Source organism: Cygnus olor (genome assembly GCF_009769625.2).
Source record: "Cygnus olor isolate bCygOlo1 chromosome W unlocalized genomic scaffold, bCygOlo1.pri.v2 SUPER_W7, whole genome shotgun sequence".
In the NCBI taxonomy this organism is placed as follows: Eukaryota; Metazoa; Chordata; class Aves; order Anseriformes; family Anatidae; genus Cygnus; species Cygnus olor.
Genome location: NW_024429078.1, coordinates 422,466 through 442,655, shown reverse-complemented (window position 1 = coordinate 442,655; position 20,190 = coordinate 422,466). Strand labels below are relative to the sequence as shown.

At 44.5% G+C, this 20,190-nt stretch overlaps 1 protein-coding gene across 1 annotated transcript in view; it reads right to left on the bottom strand.

Annotated features, from left to right (window-relative positions):
• LOC121063021 (CUGBP Elav-like family member 4) overlaps positions 1-5,340 on the bottom strand; it is a 1,483,068-nt gene extending 1,477,728 nt beyond the window's left edge. Inside the window, exon 1 of the mRNA XM_040543331.1 lies at positions 5,046-5,340. Coding sequence (XP_040399265.1) covers positions 5,046-5,325 — 280 coding nt within the window. The 5' untranslated portion in view covers positions 5,326-5,340. The remainder of the gene's footprint in view (positions 1-5,045) is intronic.
• Positions 5,341-20,190: the final 14,850 nt, after the last annotated feature.

Below are 20,190 nucleotides of genomic sequence, written 5' to 3'. Positions count from 1 at the left end.
TGCTGCTGAGCAGTGCTGGCACAGCATCAGGACTCTCTCTAACCCCCCCTAGGGGTGGGCAAAGATGTGAGAAAAGAAACATCACCAGGGCAGCTGACCTAAACCAACCAAAGGGATATTCCATACCATATGATGTCACACTCAGCAATAAAAGGTGGAAAAAGGAGGAAGAAGGGAGGGGTGGGCTCTCGTGGTGAAAACGTCTGTCCTCCTCTCGAACACCGGCTACGTGCGTTGAGGCCCTGCTTCAAGGACGTGGTCAAGCATCGCTCATTTGTGGGAAGTAGAGAGTAATTTCTTTCCTCTGCACTTCCACATAGCCTTTACTTGTTTTGTTTAGTTTTCCCTTTCCCCCTCCCTTTTCCCCTTTCCCTTTTTTTTCCCCTTTAGTTAAATTGTTAATTGTTTAGCTAAATTGTTTAGTTAAATTGTTTAATTAATAATAATCTTTCCTTAATAATTATTTCTTTTTTCCTTTAATTAAATCATCCTTATCTCAACCCGTGAGTTGTTCTTTCCTTTACTTCTTCCCCTCCTCATCTAAGGAGGGGGAGTGAGAGAGCGGTTGTGGTGTTCAGCTGCCTAGTCCGGTAAAACCACCACAGGGTTGAAAGTAGGTTGTAGCACTCACGTCCATGAAAGACTCTTGCTTTCTCACTGCACGCTGTCTCCACTCTTTAAGTGCACTCACCCGCGTATGTTTCAGTAAATCTCAGTTAAGTGTGGAATGTTGATTTCTTCTGGCTTCCTAAATAGAATATTATGGAGATCTGTGTGTTTTAAATTAAAACACATTCCAGGCCTTGGGTACAAGCATGCTTCGATAGAAAAGGCCGTTTAAACCTCTGGGGACAGTCCTATATTTAGATTAAATTAATTCATAAATATTATACTAAATACCACTTAAATTGGCCTTAAATGACTTCAAAGATAATGCATTATAATATGGCTGTCCTGAGAGCACTAACCTTTATGTCTCCCAGCAACTCAGCCTTTAAGCATACTCCACTGCTAGATAAGAAGGGGGGAAGTTATGAATGAATGGCTTGCTAAATTGTTCGAGTGTGATTAGTTAAGTCCGTGCGTGTGCGCATGTGTGAGTGCGTGGGTGGGTCAGCTCAGCCCTGGTAGATCTCTACCCACTAATCTCAGCACACAGCCTCTTCCCAACCCTAGAGCAAAGTGCCACAGCAGGAGTGCATTCCTGCCCCATGTGGAGAAAAGCGAGGAAGGGGGAATCTGTAGCAACGATGCTCGTGCCACAAAATCTTGTTTTCTCATAGATCTGGCAATCCTTTCCCACCTTCCCTCACATGCTGCTTCCTCCGTAACGTCTTCTCTTATCACGTGTCTGCAAGACAGTCATACTCCCCTGCCTCTTCCCTGGTATCTGGCCTGGCATCAGCCAGGGCTGCTGGTGAAAGAATCTAGGACTTCACTCTCCCTTTTGATAGTTGTGTTTTTTTTTTTTTGGCAAGAAGGGATAGTCATGTACTTTATCTTCAGGTTCTTAATTTTCAATTTCCTCCTGATATACAGAAGCACCACAGTAGGATCTCTTCATAATATTTTGAATCATACACATACTATGCTCTCATTTCAGTGGATTTACACCTGAAATGACTCTGATTGCTACATTTTTACTCTAAGCTAATTCCTCTCTTCCCTCCCCCCCAGCACAAACCCACCTTCTCCCCCTCCGCACCCAAGATTTGCTCTTCGTACACTTAAATAAACTACAGCCCACTATTAACCCTTCAAGGTGTACCACTGCCACAGCTTCATCCACTGGATTAGGAATAAAATAAACTGAGAGTGATGGATCAATTAATGTATAAGCATTATGTATCACTTATGGAAAGCATCTTGGGGTTTCATATTGCCATCCTACCCCTGAGAGCCAAGTTGGACTATTTTTATGCAATTCTTCACCTATGCCTCCAAGCAAAGCCAAAATAAGGAGATCTGAGTGAATACTATGCTTCACATGGCTGAATTTAGAGAAAAGAGAGAGAAAATAGATTAAAAATGAAATGAAATGAAATGAAATGAAATGAAATGAAATGAAATGAAATAAAGCCAAACACAATCCTCATCCTTCAAAGCCCCATCATGCTTTTTGACTTAATAGTAATTAATCACTACTGGCAAGAAAGTAATTTTTTTCCAGGTAGCCAGAGGCACATTTTTATCAGGATTAGCTAATAAATCAGCAGCATCGCTAGAAAGGAGTTCAAACTCTTCTCGGATGTACTAAATAAAACCAGTCTCTGAAACGCTGGCAACTCAGTGTCTATTGAAGCTTCACTCAAACGCTAGGTACGATACAACAATCATCATGATCATTTTTCCTTCCATAGTCCAGAACTTCTATGAGATTAAAAATGGCTGTTTCTTTCAAGATGAACTCATGCAATTTGGTTTGATGAGGTGACAAGATTTCCCACCTGTCTTTTTTCCTAGGTTGCAGCTTTAAAACAGAAATGAAATGAAGGGAAATGAAGTTAGTATCTTGCTTAATTCAGGAATATGTGTTAAACACATCCAAGCAAGATAAACGATCCCTTTCTCTCTCTCTCTATCTCTCCCTCCCTCCCTTCCTAAGTTTGTCTCTATGAATACAGGCATACAGTAAAAGCAAAACTGAAATGCAAGACAAAGGATTCCCATTTATGAAATAGAAATTAAAGTTAGCGCATAGATTGATTAATTACAGATTTACAGTAGAACAAAGCAAAAGAATAAAATCTCATCAACAAATCAAAATACCCTTCCACCCCCCCAAAAAAAATCCTTTACCTAGACATTAACTCAGACATTTCCTCTATACTGTGTTGAGTAATTCTCTTCAGTGGAGCTTTTACTGTTGTTATTTTTATTTTATGGAAACCTTAGATAATTTTTGCAAACACATGCGCGCACACGGGCTCACTGGCTACTCTCACTATGCCTCATCTATTAGACAAAACCTTCCAGGACCTTTCCTTCCCTGTGCTTCTTACTATTGTTTTTATTGTTATTATTAATAATTATTCTAGTGTGGATGTCATGTTTAAATGATGCCCGTCAGACCTTGATGTGGTTTCTAAGAAGCTAGTCTGAAAGGAAAGCAATGTTCGTAAGGGATACACTGATCATTGTAAATATGAGAAGGGTGTTTGGAGCAACCTGCAAGAAAGGAAGGAAGCAATACCCTATAACTTGGACTGAATCCCCAGTCCCCGAGCCCTGAATGTTTTCTCTAGCCTGTGCAATACTGGTACTTGCACTGTCAGGGTATATTTTCATTCGCATTTCCTGAAGGTGGAGGAGAGGAGGGGAGTGAGTGGGAAAGGGGAAAAGATGCCTCCTAAACATGCCATTAAGTTTAAGATTTACAACTCACCATGGCAGCTGGAAAGCTGGGAAGCCACTAATGCCGTTCCCAGTGACTCTCCCTACCAGGAGTGAACCAGGCTGGAGTAGACATTGCTACTGAACCTCTCCTGTAACAGACGCAACTTCCACTCCCCCCGTGCCCCCCTGCACAACCCTTTTTCTCGTGCACTAGATCTGGAGTCACACCCTGCTTACTTCTGATTAGATCTTTTCTTTCTTTCTTTCTTTCTTTCTTTCTTTCTTTCTTTCTTTCTTTCTTTCTTTCTTTCTTTCTTTCTCTTTCTTTCTTTCTTTCTTTCTTTTTTCTTTTTTCTCTCTTTCTCTTTCTGTCTTTCTCTTTTTCTTTCTTTCTCTCTCTCTTTCTCTCTCTCTCTTTTTCTCTCTCTCTTTCTTTCTCCTTCCTTCCTTCCTTCCTTCCTTCCTTTCTTTCTTTCTTTTTCTTTCTTTCTTTCTTTCTTTCTTTCTTTCTTTCTTTCTTTCTTTCTTTCTTTCTTTTTTTGCTCCTGGGTCTCTCCTGCTCCTAATCTGGGCTACCATGCAAATTATCTTCAACTTCCTCCTTGCGAGTCCTACTTTCTTACCTGGGTATCTGAGCATGTCTCCCCCCCCCCCCCCCACCCCCCCCACCCTCCCCCACCCCCAAAAGGTAGCATCCTCTAATCTGAAATGCACCTCCAGAGAGATTAAGCAGGGAAAGGAAAGGAGTGGGCAAAGCCGGAGCAAACAAGGCATTGCACGGGGACCACGCCTCTACTGCCTTGAAAGAAAACCCAAAAAGTTCCCAGGGTGGACTTCGGGCACATTAAAGTAGTGCTGGGAATATGCCTGCTCGGAGACTTCTCCCTTCTGGAACTGAGCTGCAACCCATCCCTCCTGCCTTGCTCTCTCCAACACATCCACATTTTGTGATTTCATACTCCCCCCCTGCTTGAGATGGGCTTTTTTATTGTTGTTTATATCTCTGTTCCTACGCTGAACAAAACCAAAATGAATCCCCCCCCCAGCACCCCCCACCCCTTGAGCAAATCAGTCTTCTCTGCCTGTGGTTTTGGAGCAGGCTACAAATAAGAATCCTAACAGCAGCAAAAAATGAAAAAATAAAATAAAATAAAATAAAATAAAAATAAAAATAAAATAAAATAAAATAAAATAAAATAAAATAAAGATGCGAAGGTGCTGGTGCCTGATTCACAACAGTTGTAAAATAGGGGCTTCCCGGCTCGGCGCAAACACACGGACAGACACACGGACACACACACAGCCCTGGGTGGAAAATGTGCGGCTCCCAAAGATAAATAAAGAAATCCTCTTAATCTTTTTCAGCACCACCAACGTGTGGACAGCTGCTGCCAGCCCTGCCGCCCTCCCCTGCTCTCGCCTGGACTCTCCGGCTTTTGCAAGTGGCTTCATCTTGCCCCGCCAAAAAAGGGGGGAAAGAGGGAAAAATAGTCCTAAATAACCCAAACAGAGCTGACCCCCTTCTCTGCCTCTCTCTCTTCGCTTTCCAAGAGGGTCTATTATTTCTTTCCCTGCCGCCTCCGCCCTCGGCCAGCCGAAAATGCAATAAAATGAAATTGAAAGGAAAGAGATAAAGAGAGAGCCAGAGAGGGAGCGAGAGCCTGCCTTCCTCTTCTGATCTCTCCGGGAAAGTTCAGGAGGTAACTCACCTTTGTGCATGCCAGTGAACCTGTCCTTCAGCACCGTCAGTTCATAGATTTTCCCGAACTCCTCGAAGAGCGGTTTGAGGTCTTTCTCATCCAGGTTACGGGGGATCTGCCCAATAAAGAGCTTAATGGCATCGTGGTCCTTCATTGGGATGGTGGATGGATTTCCAGGACTATGGTTTAATCCGTTCATATGCCCGTTGGTGCTGGGGTTGCTGTGATTGCTACTCAGGCTGGTATTGTCTGGTTGTCCGTTTGCTAACGTGGCCATCTTTATATACATAGAGAAAATCTTTCCTTTTTTCCCCTCTCTTCTTTTCTCTCTCCCTCCCTCTCCCTCTCTCTCCCTCTCGCTCGCTCTCCCTCTCCCTCTTTCACACACACACACACACACTCCTCCCTCTCCCTCTCCCTCTCCCTCTCTCTCTCTCTCTCTCTCTCTCGGTCTGATCTGATTTTTTTTTTTACATTGAAGATCTGTGTCCTTTCCGTTTAAACAGGCTGGATCGGTTCAAATTCCCAGCCAGACTAGGGGGTGGGGTGTGAGTGTGCGGATGTGTGTGTGTGCAGGGAAGGGAGGCTGGGGGCAGGGGGCTGCTGCTGCCTCTGCTCGACCCGAGCCCCTTCCTCCCCTCCGAGCACCCCCTGTCTGCCTGCCCCGGAAGAAGCTCAATGGTAGCTTCCAACATAGCCCCTGGCTATATATAGCACTAGGCGCATGGCTCTTTGAGAGACAGTCAATTTCTATTGTGCCAAGTGAGCAAAGGGGAACGGTTGCATTTTTAGGACCAGTTATGATGATTGGTTTTTTCTTCATTTTCCTTTGCTAGCCCTCCAATCAATTGCTGTCGTTATAATTTCAGTGATCATCGGGAAATCTGCCTTTTATTTGAGAGGGGGGAAAAAAAAAACACAAACCCAAGGTGTTCTGACTTCTTCCTATTATGATGATGTCTCTTATTTATTGTTTACTCTTATTATGATTTTGCGATTATATATAATAAAAGCAGTTGAGATACGGACAAATCCTCCGGCTCGGAGGTTGCTGTTGCTGTTGTTGTTGTGGTTGTGATGTTACAAGCTCTCTTTACTATATCTATTCTTGTTGCATCTAAAATAAAAAAGCATGCTCTTTAAGCTCTTCCTTTTTTTTTTTAAAATTATACTGCCGATGATGACATCAAGCTAGGAAAGGCGCAAACTGTATTATTGTAGGTCTTTGGAGGGAGAGAAAAAATATCAAGATGACTATTGTTAATTTTTGTGTTGCCGATATTTATTTTACGTGCAGTCAGTGAGGGCATTATCTCCTGTGCTAGCTACGTGTGTGTGTGTGTGTGTGTATTGAAAAGGGATTGATTAGATAAGGTTTTCTTGCCCATCTTTCAAGCCATCAGGATATTCTGTCTCTCTCTGATGGAAACATGAATCGTATTTTGTAGTCATCAGGGGGTCGGGAGTTGCTTGTCCGAACAATGCTCTCTAGAGAAAGTGTACTGTATGGTGGAAATGAAATCAGCTCTCCTTTCATAGCATCTGGGGGTGGGGAGGGCAGGGAGGCTCGAATTAAGGACACAGCTCCCCCTTGTCCCCCAAATAATAATAACAGTAATCCGGACAGCAACCAAATAAGGTGCTGCGTGAGCTCAGTGCAATTTCCCTGCTTTTTTTTTTTTTTTTCCCTTTTTCCTACCCCCAGCTTCCCGTGCAAGCTGTGCGAGGACCAAGCTGGGAGCAGCCCCAAAGTTACCTGGCCTGAACCCCCCGACAACCCCAGTCTCCCCAGTCCCCCGGTCCCCCCCAGCCACCCGGGGAGGCTCCGAGCTTTTGTTCCCGGCGCTGCCAGCTGCTCCCCACGGTGGCATCGGCCCCGGGGGTGGGCAGGGAGCAGGACCCCCCCTTGTTCCAAGGGAGAGCCGGTAACACGTGTGGCTGTAAACGGAAGGGGCAGCAACGGAGGGTGGAGGTTTAAATTCGCAGTTTTCCTGCCTGTTTTGTCGACCGGGATTTATTTATTTGTATTGTTGTTGTTGTTTAAAAAATAAAGGCGGCGGTAATAATAAATAAATGATAAGGAACAGAACCACAGCACCGTTGTGGCAGGGACGGCTTTCACTTTATTTGAGTTTTAACAACCGAGCAGCAAGGTAGCGTACTGTCCCCCCCCCCGCCAAAAAATAAATTGAAATGAAATGAAATGAAATGAAATGAAATGAAATAAAATAAAATAAAATAAAATAAAATAAAATAAAATAAAATAAAATAAAATAAAATAAAAAATCATCCTGATATTGTAGCTCTGCAACTCCCGAGGCTGCCTCCTCGAAGCAGGAGGGTCCTGGGGGGGGCGGGTCGGGCTGGACCCCCCCCTTTGTTCCCCCGGGGTCCCCACCTGGGGGCGCCCCCCGCGGCTCTCGGTGCCTTTTGGGGCTCCTTGTGCCCCTAATAGGGTGGCAGCTGCAGGCAGGCTCCATGCATTGTCTGGTGCTGCTTTTTGGGGTGTAAGGGGGGGGGTCTGCATCCCCTTTCCAGGCGGTTACTCACGACGTTGAGAAGGTGCAGGGTTCTGGCAGCTTGGGAGCTGCGGGAGGGCAAAGCCCTCAGACAGCCCCTCTCCCATATTCCCGGCCCCGCAACTCACCTGCTTTCAGATCCTGCCTTGAGCCTCGGAGTGGGATAAAAGAATGGCAACAACAGCAAAACCCACAGGAAAAAAAACCTTCCCGCACCCCCCACCCTGCGCCAGGACATTAAAAAGCTCAATATCCGCTCTTTCTGAACCTTTAAACCGCACCTGCAGTACAGTGAGGAGGGCTCACTGCAAGAAGACTTGTTAAACCTTTTTTTTTTTAAATAAGGAATAGTCGCCACAGTGCAAAGTGAAACTGCACCTGGCACGGATCCATCCCAGGGACAGGTCTGTTAACACCTTGTTGGTGAGCAGGCCACTGTGCCTGTAAGCACCGTTTATCCCAAATGAAAGCCAATTAGGGGAAAAGAGTCGTTTTGTCGCTCACCGAGGGTACCCCTTTTTTCTACCAACATATATCTTGTAAAACTTTGAGCTGGTCCATGCCCCATTTCCACAGAGCCGTCAGTAGTCATTTAGAAATGGATGCTGTTCAAGTACAGCCCCCTGTTGCACAGGCACAGCTGTGAGGGGTGGCAGGATGAAATAATATGGACACAAATATTGCTACAAGGGCTCTGCAATGAACACAGCTGCTGCTGGGGATGGAAATAAGCTGTACCCCATAAGCACCTTTACACATGTACAAGGGTTTGTACTGGATTTTAAGCAGATACAGGCAAAGGAGGAGTAAAATTGTTATCTATAAACCAGCCTTTGCCGAACAGTTCCCAAGTGAGAAATGTACCCAGTGTAATCACAGCGGGTCCAGTTCAGCAATCCATAAGCAGGGGAGTCCACGGGAATTTTGTGAGAATAAGGTCTTTTGTAACAGGCTCCGGTTTCTCCCAGAGAGTAAAAATCATTTATCTGCTTGGAACCACAAGAAAGCACTTTACATTTTTTTTTTCATTCTTAGATTATTTTTTCTATGTGTCTACTTGCAGGAAAAAAATAAAAAATAAAATAAAATAACCCTTGCAAGCCCATTTACAACCCCCTTTTGCTCCTGCTCCTCACTCTGGTCAGCATGTTTCTTTGGAAACACAAAAGCTATTTATCTGGGGCTAGGTTGCTGGTGATTCTTCCCTCCTTGGAAGACACGCTGCCCCAAATCCTCACCTCTGGAAAAATGCACCGACATGGCCAGGCCACTGGCAAGAGCAGCTGGATGCTCAGGAGCAACCAGAGGTCTGTGCATACCTCTTGTGAGAACGGGCTGGTAGCGCCGGGCTTTGGCTTTTAATGTTCCTTTCAAAGGGCTTAATTGATTGCTGTTAATCCTGTGAACAACTTCGGTGTTGTTAACAGGACTGCCCACATTAGTAAAGGTACTCGCATGCATTAGTATGCTCCTCGTCCCCATGACGTCAATAGACAGCTTTCCGATGACTTCCAGGAGGGTTGGATCAGGCCCTTGCTAGCAGCAAGTTTTTGACGAACAGTGTTTGGTGCAGGGAAGGGGGAAATAGTGTGAGAAACACTCCGTAGCCAATAACTTAGGCTCAGGCGAGGATCTCAGTGAAGTAGTAATTTATTCGCGATTGCAATGGCGGGCGTCCCAAAAGCAGGAACGCACCTACTAGTCACACAGCACGGTCTATATACTTTATTTCTCGATGACAGGGACCCTCCCCTGTTTCCCCATTGACTGGGTAACCCAGGTTCACAACCTATCCGATGCTTCACAGACAATACATGGCCTTCAGTTGCCGGCCTGTTAAATTTTAATAATCTTTTGACTTTTTTTACTCTTTGAAGCAGTAATGTTTCTTCACTTATCTGACTTGACTTAACACCATGATTTTCACCTAATTGCTCTAAGGAATCTGCTTGTCTGCATTTAACAAGGTTGTTTGTTAAGCTTTCTTATCACTGCAAGCATATCTCAATACCACATTCCTTCCCTCTAAACAATGTAACTACAAAAACAACATTTTTATTCCCACAATTCCCCCCTTTTCTTTTTTTTTAAATTGTTGATTTTTGCAAAACTTTTCTCTAAGGTGTAATTTGGTAGATATCTTCCTCTTCTTCACCTTCTTTGCTTTCCATCTCCTCTAATATCATCCTCTTATCTGAGTAAGGTGGTGGCTTCATGGTCATTTGTTTCAATAGTGCAGTTTCAATTAATGACTGTACTAGTCCTTTTACACAGGGGATAATGCAACAACCAATGGCTGTCAAAACTCCTGCTACCACGATCAAGGATGTAAATATGGACATTACCATCCCTTTCCATTTACCAAACCAAGATTCCAACCGTCCAACCGATGGAAGTGCCTGTTCCTAAGTTTTCTGCCAATTCACTGGCAAGGGTGGTGAGCCCTTGCAATGCTCTATGCACTGTGCCATCCGGGGCAGTATTATTTGCTATAAAAGTGCAACAGTGGTTGCTCAGTATCACACACACACACCTCCTTTCTCCGCAAACATCATATCTAATGCTATTCTCTTTTCCCAAGCCATTTTGCTGGTGGCATCCAGTTGTTCAGCAGTTCCTCTTATCGCATCCCTTGTATAATTTATGAATCTCTGCTGATTATAATAAGTATTCCAATAAAAATAAATAAATAATCCAATCCACATTCTTATTGATTGTTACCCACCAGAATAGTGACTCAAACCCTACAGCAATTTGATTCCTGGCTTTCTGTTCATTGGGAACTCCTCTAGGCACCCCAATAGAATCTATGTACCCTCTATCATCGAATGATACTCCTAAGCTTCTTTTACTTCTTCTGGGTATTTGTGATGTTTCTCTTCCAAATGCCAGGGTGAAGGATATAGCTAATTGAACAAGTGTACAAGTGCCTCCCCAATTAGATGGCAGGGTGGACCGTAAGATCTTCCCTCCACGGTACCACCAGAGATCTGCCCTGGGGATCTCAAGTCTTGAGCAGTTTCCCATCAAGTCCTTGGTAGCATTCAAGGTCCTCGTGCACAAGGCAAATTCTCCCAGATGCCGGGTAGCACTCACACCCTGCCGTGAGAGGCAAGCTCTGTGGTTACCTATAGCTGTAGCGAATGCAGGGGGAACCCTGATATTGCTATCACGCAAGGAAGGGAACAGCAAAGAGAGAGACTTACAGGCCTCATTTCCCCAGGCAGTCTTTTCTTGGTACAATGCAATCATACATCGCATCCCCTGGGAATCCTTGGTCCACCTCAATGGGAAGGGCACTATCTGGGCAATCGGTCATCCCAAGGCACAAGCATAGCAATTGCTATGGTTGAGACTCTGGACAGTATATTTGACCCATTCTATCCAGGCATTCACATCCTCATACCCTGTTTCAATCTCAAATGTGATTTTGAATTCAAACTGCCGCATTTCAAAGAGGGCCTCCTGTTTTCTCTCCTGTTTTCTCCTTGAGTTTCTCCCTTTCTCTGATGGCAACAGAGGATCGTTTCCATACAGCTATTCTCAGTCTGGCTGTTGGGTCTCTCCCAGTTATTTGTTCTCTCTGCTCAATTGTCGTTGGGCATTTAAATCTCCACAAGATAACACCTCACAAGCATCAAACATGACAGACTGTGGTACATAACCCTCTGTCACAGTCACCCATATTTTTATGGGGTATCCCGTCTTACTATTATCTGGTCATGCGTTTTCCAAGTTTCCAATTGACCAAAGCCTTCTCTGAGGCCTACAATCATTAGAAACAAAATTAATAGTTGATTTTTCCCTGTCATTATTTTTAACCGTTAGGTTTCCAAATAATTATCAATACAAAGAATAAGATATATGTACACTACTACTAGAACAAACCCCCCTTGGGAGCACTTCAATTCACTATAGGCCAGTCCTTTCTCTCAATCGCAAGCCACACTCATTAGTTATCTGCGAAAATAAAAGGTTAGTTCACAATTGTAAGCTTTTATCCCGCTCAGAGTCTATTATGAGATTTTTTTTCTCTATGATTTGAACTTCCAACAACTCTTCTGTAGGAACAGCTTCCCAGGTACTAGAGTCGACGGATGCCTTCACTCGAGTATAGTGAGTCCAACCTTTTTCCGCAGTTCTTATGGCTGTTTCAGTGGTTAGTAATGGTCCTTCCCATTCAGGCCGGAGTTGATTCTTTCCAGGTCTGAATCAGGACCCAGTTTCTTGGGTGATGGTGGTGAATGGGGAATTCCAAAGGTGGGGTTTGAGCCAACAGCCCACGGGTCCTGAGAGATGACAAAGAAGAGGACAACCCCAGAATACAGTTCTTAAGAAAACTCTCTTGTTTCGCATTCTGGTATCTCATCCCTCCTGCCCAGATAGGGCAATCCAAACAGCATCTCATATGGTGAAATTCCTATATCCTTTCTTGGTGCTGTTTGAACCTGGAGGAGTGCTAAAGGTAAGCATTTTACCCAAGGAAGTTGGGTTTCTAACACTAATTTAGTTAATTGCTTCTTTAATGTCTGGTTCATTCGCTTTACCTTCCCAGAAGAGGAGGGGTGCCAGGGGGTGTGAAAATCCCACTCAGTCTCTAAGGCCTGCATTAACCCTTGCAGTACTTGTGAAGTGAAATGACTTCCTTGATCTGAATCAATGTTTTCAGCTATCCCATATCTAGGGACTATTTGCTCCAGTGATACCTTAGCCACCTTGTTCGCAGTGGCAGATACCGAGGGGAAAGCTTACACCCATCCAGTCACGTGGTCAATTAGGACAAACAAGTACTTAAGTCTCCCTGCTTTTGGTAACTCAGTAAAGTCTACCTGTATACTTTGGAAAGGTCGAATCCCTGGCTCCCGTACCCCTCTGGGTGGGTTACGGATGACCTTTTTAATTTACCTTTTGACATATGGTACATCCTCTGCATATTTGCTTCTCTAAAGTGTATATTCCTACACAGACATACTTTCTTAGCACAACATCACACATTGCTTGCACCTCCCAATGACTCTCTTGATGTAAAACAATTAATATTTGCCTCATTGGTGCTTTATTCAGCATTCCCCATCAGGGAATATCCATTTTCCCGCAGACTTCGTGGCTCCTGATTCCTTAAAAAAAAATCTTTCTCTTAAAACTTTTTAGTTCTTCCTTAGGTTTCAACAATTCCCTGAATCCTCTCTGGATTTATTCTCCGTTTTCCCTCAGACATTAGATGCCTTAAATACCTGACTTCTCTTTCTACATATTGTAATTTATTTTTCAATACTCCCAAGCCCTGCTTTCCCAGAAAGTTGAATAGCTTGTTAGTAGCTTCCTTCACAACTGTTTTCTCCTGTCCTGACAATAAAAGATCATCCACATTTTTGTAACAGTAACACCTCCTTGGGAGGTTGGAATTGCTCCAAAATCTGTTCTCAAGCATATCTCAATACCACATTCCTTACCTTTAAACTATGTAACTCTGCAAAAACAACATTTTTATTCCCACAATAGTAATACATCAGTCCTGAATATCTTCATTCTCCAGGAAACAAGCAGGTAAAGAAGAAAGGCAGGAACAGGCCGAAAGGTTGCCAGAGGGGGATGCTTCTGCTCAGCTTCAAAACCCTGGACACAGAGCACACAGAACCAGCATTCACCGACTGATATCAGACACATGGCAGGCCGCTTCTGCTCCAAATAAATAAACAGTGTGAGTGAATTTTGGTTTTAAATAGCAATTTATCCTTCTTTAGACCTAGGTAGCTAAATCAACCCGTATACTCCCAGATTCTCTGCTGGCTTACTTCATTGTGGTTTTCCAAATAAAATATGAGACTATTAATAGCAAAAACACACGTAATCACGATCCGAAGATACAGCTCTCAGCCACTATTACAGGGCCCAATCCTGCAAAGTCTTCTAACTCAGATGGGATTGTTTACTTCAGCCTTGTTAAGCTTTCTGGAGAGTGCTGACAGAATCAGAGCCTATTAGCTGTGTAATTGAATAAAATAATTGAGAGCTGCAACAGTGACCTCGAGCACAGCTAACAGAAGGAGTGAGACCAGCAACCGTGAGACTTAGGGTGAGAACCCAAGCATCGGGGCGTGGGCCCGATCCTGACATGCTTAATCTGCACTGTTGTTAATCAGTCTGCTGTGGTCAGAGGGATTATTCATCTGAGGAAGGATTACTCATGTGAACATTTGCAGCATTGGTCCCTGAATTAATGTGTGAATCAGTGTGGATTTTTTTTCTTTTTTCTTTTTTTCCTCCTACTTTAGTTAGAATGAAGAAGGTTGATCGAGGAGAGAAATGAAAAACTATTTGCATCCAAAGGAGCTTAGTATAGGATTGTAGTCAGTGTAGGCAACAAAAGGTATCAATGCAATAAAAGGGAGCTTTGTTTATGGAGGCCTTTTGTTATTAAAGCAGTGTTGGTGAGAGTTTCAGGTGGCAAAGTGAAGGCTGCATAGAAACCAGGGGTTAACAGAGGACAGAAAAATAGATGAGAGCATGTACGCGTGTGTTCGCCTGTATGTTTGGGCGCAGGTTTTGTGTGGACACATACATACACATCATTCCACTCCACCCCATGGATCCTGCTATTTAAACAGAGCTCTTCAGAATATTCCTATTACCCATGCTGTGAGCACTGTAAACATGTTGTCTTAGGCCTTTGAAAAGAATATCAAGTTTATTATGTCCCCATCCCTTTTCCATAATATGTATGTCCCTGTACATAATGAGTAATGAAAGCAGGCAAGCTTGCATTGTGAGGACAATAATGCTTCACATTAATATGGTCCTTTTCATCATCAAATCATTGTGCAATCATTAACAAATTAATGCTCACAGCGCCCCTGTGAGGAAGGGAGATTTCAGTTTAATAGGAACCATTAGCACCACCAATTATAAAGGTTGCCTGAGAGTTCCTATAATGAAATCCTGTTCAGCTTTGATAAACTGCATGTGTTGTGGCTGAAATTCTCTAAGTTGGGTGCCTGCATTCAGCTCCAATTCTTTAATTATATATGGAAAATTTCAGCTGGATCTATTTGTCTGTCCCTGAGAAGAGCCCAGAGGAGAAATTGGTTGGTTTGAACTGAGTCAAATGAGATGCTTTGTAAAGCTCTCCTGTCCCCATGTTTTACAGCATGATACTAACAGCTGACAGGAGGTGAAGCTCTTTCTCAAGCCTTTTTGCTATCTTGGGGAAAATCTGCCCCAAAGTGGCCAATTAAAAGCCTTGGGAAAATGGCAGTTCTCACAGGCTCACTAGAGATGCAGATTTCTAAAACCAGGCTCCCCAGTGACTCGGTTCTCACTGGGAATGCTCCGGCAGAGACAAGAGCTAGCCCTGGCATCACAGCGCTGCCCAGGGACAGACCGTGAAAAAAATTGGAGCCTGGGTACCTGAGACAAAAGCAGGGAGTCTGTCTTCCTTGTGCGTTCAGGGACTGGCAGGAGATCCCACATTGAGACTACAGCAGAAGATGAGAAGAGACAGCTGAGGGGGGATTCAGGAAAGCGGGAATGAGAAAGGAGGTTGAGGTACACTGGGATGGGTTGAGAAGGGACACAGATGGGAGCAGGCCGGGGTTCAGACTTGGGGGTAGTGTCTCTACTAGCAAAGAAAGCAGGTTCAGAGCATAGGGTTAAGAAATACATTAATTATCTTCATCTTAGCATGGTCCTTGGCATGGGCTTTGTCCCATATCAGCCTCCCATACACCTTCTGGGGGCAGTTTGGAGGTCATCACAGACCAACAGGGTGTTTCTAATAGATGTTTTAGACAAGGCTAGTGTATTTTGGGGTAAAAGAGAGCTAAGGCATGTGGATATGTGGTGCCATGCCATTTGGTCACAGTGTTTAAGAATTCCCTGGTTGTTTATTTGCGTTGACCCAGTTAGCTACAGAGCTTGGGAGGAAAGGTCATGCTGAGATGTAGCAGTCTGCTTCTCAGTAGAAAAAAAAATGGGAAAACAGAGAGAAATTAGGGGAGATAAACCTAATGGGGAATTGTTTGTGACAGAATAACAGGGACAAAGGAAGGAATATGTTGCAAGAAAATATTAGAAAATAAGCTGTAGCAGACCTGAGAACTTGTGAGGATGGCAAACTCAGGGATAGGGTAGTGGAAGTTCAAGGTAGGAAAAAGATTGAGAGGGAGCCAGAAAGCGGAAGTGGCTACAGGACTTGAACTGGAAGGAGGAATGCAGAAAGAGAGTGGGGTGGATCTGAGATAGGGACGAGTGAGACGAACAAGGGGCTGTGCCTGGAGGAGAATATCTGCACTGCAAAACCCACTCTCCTGTGTGCTTGAAACAGGAGGAAGAATCCTCTGGTCCTCTGCAGTCAACAAACAGCATTGTACATCCCATCTACTCTGTGAGAGACTGTGTTATTAAAGGCTGAATCAGAATGCATCTCTACAACAAAGGCAAATCCAGGTTGTGTATGCAACCTCCATTTTGGGGGATCTTAATATTTAAGTCCTGTTTTTACAAGCAGAATCATTTTCTTATAATTTGGTGTGTGCATTTTTGTGTGTGCCTGCATATATCATAGAATCATAGAATCATAGAATCATAGAATATCCCGAGTTGGAAGGGACCCATAAGGATTATCAAGTCCAACTCCTGGCACCGCACAGGTCTGCCCAAAAGTTTAGACCATGTGACTAAGTGCACAGTCCAAATGCTTCTTAAATTCAGACAGGCTTGGTGCAGTGACTACTTCCCTGGGGAGCCTGTTCCAGTGTGCGACCACCCTCTCGGTGAAGAACCTCTTCCTGATGTCCAGCCTAAACTTCCCCTGCCTCAGCTTAACACCGTTCCCGTGGGTCCTGTCACTGGTGATAACGGAGAATAGGTCACCTGCCTCTCCACTCCCCCTCGCGAGGAAGTTGTAGACTGCGATGAGGTCCCCCCTCAGCCTCCTCTTCTCCAGGCTGAACAGGCCCAGTGACCTCAGCCGCTCCTCATATGTCTTCCCCTCTAAGCCCTTCACCATCTTCGTCGCCCTCCTCTGGACACTCTCCAACAGTTTAATGTCCTTTTTGTACTGTGGTGCCCAGAACTGCACACATTACTCGAGGTGAGGCCGCACCAGCGCAGAGTAGAGCGGGACAATCACTTCCCTCGACTGACTAGCAATGCCGTGCTTGATGCACCCCAGGATACGGTTGGCCCTCCTGGCTGCCAGGGCACACTGCTGGCTCATATTCAACTTGCTGTCAACCACAACCCCCAGATCCCTCTCTGCGGGGCTGCTCTCCAGCGTCTCGTCGCCCAGTCTGTACGTATAGCCAGGGTTGCCCCATCCCAGGTGCAGGACCCGGCACTTGCTTTTGTTAAACCTCATGTGGTTGGTGATTGCCCAGCTCTCCAATCTGTCCAGATCTCTCTGCAAGGCCTTTCCACCCTCAGCCGAGTCCACAACTCCTCCAAGTTTGGTGTCGTCGGCAAATTTGCTCAAAACACCTTCTAGTCCTACATCCAAATCGTTTATAAAAACATTGAAGAGGACTGGCCCTAAAATGGAGCCTTGGGGGACCCCACTAGTGACCATCCGCCAGCCAGATGTGGCCCCATTTACCACAACCCTTTGAGCCCTGCCCGTCAGCCACTTGCTCACCCATCGGATGATGTTTTTGTTTAGCTGTATGCTGGACATTTTGTCCAGTAGGGTCCTATGGGAAACCGTGTCAAAAGCTTTGCTGAAGTCCAAAAAGATGACATCAGCTGGTTTCCCTTGATCGACTAGATGGGTGATCTTATCATAAAAGGAAATCAGATTTGTTAGGCAGGACCTACCCCTCGTGAACCCATGTTGGCTGGGACCGATGACTGCATTGTCCCCCAGGTGCGCTTCAATAACTTCAAGGATCATCCTCTCCATAATTTTACCAGGCACTGACGTGAGACTGACAGGCCTGTAATTGCTAGGGTTTTCTTTCTTGCCCTTCTTGAAAAATGGCACATTTGCCAGCTTCCAGTCTACTGGGATCTCTCCAGATTCCCAAGACCGTTGGAAAATAATTGAGAGAGGTCCCGCGATGACGTCAGCCAGCTCTTTAAGCACCCTGGGATGAATCCCATCCAGACCCATAGACTTGTATGGATCCAGGTGGAGCAGCAAATCCCACAGACGTTCAGGGTCGGTTGGGAGTTTGTCATTCCCACCGTCATGGTCCTCCAGCTCAGGGCACCCTGGGCCCTGAAGCCCATCATCAGTGTTGAAGACAGAGGCGAAGAAGGCGTTAAATGTCTCTGCTTTGCCTATGTCACTGTCTGTGAGGAGACCTTCCCCATCTAGTAGCGCACCTATGTTTTCTTTGGTCCTCCTTTTTCTGTTCACATATCTAAAAAAAACCTTTTTTATTGTCTCCCACAAACATGGCCAGCTTCAACTCTAGTTGGGCTTTGGCCACACGAATTTTCTCCCTACAAACACGAACACCATCCCTGTATTCCTTCCTCGTCACCTGACCCTCCTTCTAGCAGCCGTACATTGTCTTTTTTCGCCTAAGCTCCAGTAGAAGATCCCTGGTCAGCCAGGCTGGCCTTCTGCCCCGTCTGCTTGACTTCTGATATTTTGGAATTGCCTGATCTTGTGCTTTTAGGAGGCAGCACTTAAAGACTGACCAGCACTGATGGACGCCAATGCCTTAAAAAGCAGTTTCCCAGGGGACCTTGCTGACTAGTTCCCTGAGCAGCCTGACGTCTGCTTTCCCCATATCCAGGGCTGAAGTTTTGGTGGCAGTTTTCCTTCTGTCACCATAAATTCTAAACTCAACCACTTCATGGTCACTATGACCGAGACGGCCGCCAATTGCCACGTCCCCCACAAGACCCTCTCTGTTCTCCAGCAACAGATCTAGGAGGGCACCTTTCCTAGTTGGCTCCCTTAGCACCTGCACCAAGAAGTTATCATCTAGGTGCTTTATGAACCTCCTGGACTTGCTCGTGTCAGCCGTGTGGTGATCCCAGTTGATGTCTGGGATATGCATGTATATATGTGTGTTCAACAGTTATATTTATTATTCAGATGATGAGCATGAGGCAGAGAGCTGCAAGGAGAAAAAGTTGCACTTTTTTTTTGTTGTTGTTAGTCTCTCCAGTTTGGGATTCGGGGACTTTAACTTAATTTAGTTTAAAAGCTGATTTCAAGCCATCTTTTTGGGAGTGTTGTCCTCCCACAGCTCTTGTCACAGTCAGTGCATATTCTTGAAAATCAGGCCTATCTCTGAAAAGGACTTTAAGCAGCTAATTCATAATTGGGCACCCAGCTGCTTGCTGAGCTTTGTGAGAAGCAAGCATGCAGATTAGGTGTGTGACGTTAGCATCCAAAGTCAGTGGTCACTTTTAAAGTGGAGGTTTACAGCCTCAGGGGAAGCAGTGACAAAGTCAATGCTCAGATTCAGAATGACCTGATATCCCGTGCCATGTTTTACTTCTGAAGCTATGCCGTGTCTCACGTTGAACAATGGTGTGTTGTAGGCACAGTCTCAATATTGGATTTGTTTGCCTGAATGAATACTTACTTTACAAAACCCATTCTTGCTCCTATTTTATTCTCAAAGTAGCCAGAGGGAATGTCAGTCAGCGTCCAGCCTCAAGGCTGCTGACTTCATGTAGCCTCATTATCATGCAGATGCATGATGGATAACCAAGTGTTGACAGCATGCATGGGGTATGTGTGTGTGTGCCTGGATGTATGCATGCACACACACGGGTGGAAATGCTGTAGACAGAGATGGAGGGGAATCTACAGCCAAGTGTGCAAAAATACTTCTCATCAGTTTTCTGTTAGAATTTCATAGCATCCTCAAAGATTTTTTTTTCTTATTTTGTATTACCTCAGTCTTTCTCTCTCTCTCTATTTCACTGTCTCACTCTCTATATACCTATACCAATCTATCAGTCCTCTGCTGTCTGATATATGATATCTCTACCTGCATTATTTGCTACTATTGTTGCAAATATGCTCAGTTTCCTTAATAGTCAATTTTCTAAATTTATCCTAGAATTTATGACTGTAATAAACTCTAGATATTTTCTTATGCCTTTTAAAATTCTATTTCTATTATTTTTTTCTGTTTTTGTTCAGGATAATAAATCACCTATAGCACTGGTTGTCTTTTAAAGGCTGAACATGCAGATAGAGGTTGTAAAGAAAATAAGAATATACAAACTGCCCAGGGCTTCAGCAGCAAAGGGAGAGACTACTCATGATTCTAGTTAACCATGTATCCAGCCCAACATTAATAAGCTTATGGAACAAATACAGAAGGTTGTCTGGCTGCTGTGTGAGCACATTAATGTGGATTCTCTAGGAAAGCATAGGGTCTTGGTCACTTCAAAATTACATTTCCACCTGGGAGCTGTTTTCAACTCAGACACCCTTCTAGCATCTCAGGGAAACTGCACATTGCATGTACCTCCCTGTGATCTTCTTCAAGTAATAGCTGTAGTACAAGCGACAGCATAATACAAAGATTCAAACTCCATTTGCTCCGTTGACTGCAATAGGAGGTGAAGAGGTCTTTTCCTGTATTTTCAGCTGGTGGGTTTTGCTGGGCCTTAAATCAGTGCTGAAATTAGAACAGACAATTTTTCATCCTTTGTGCTTTCTGCAT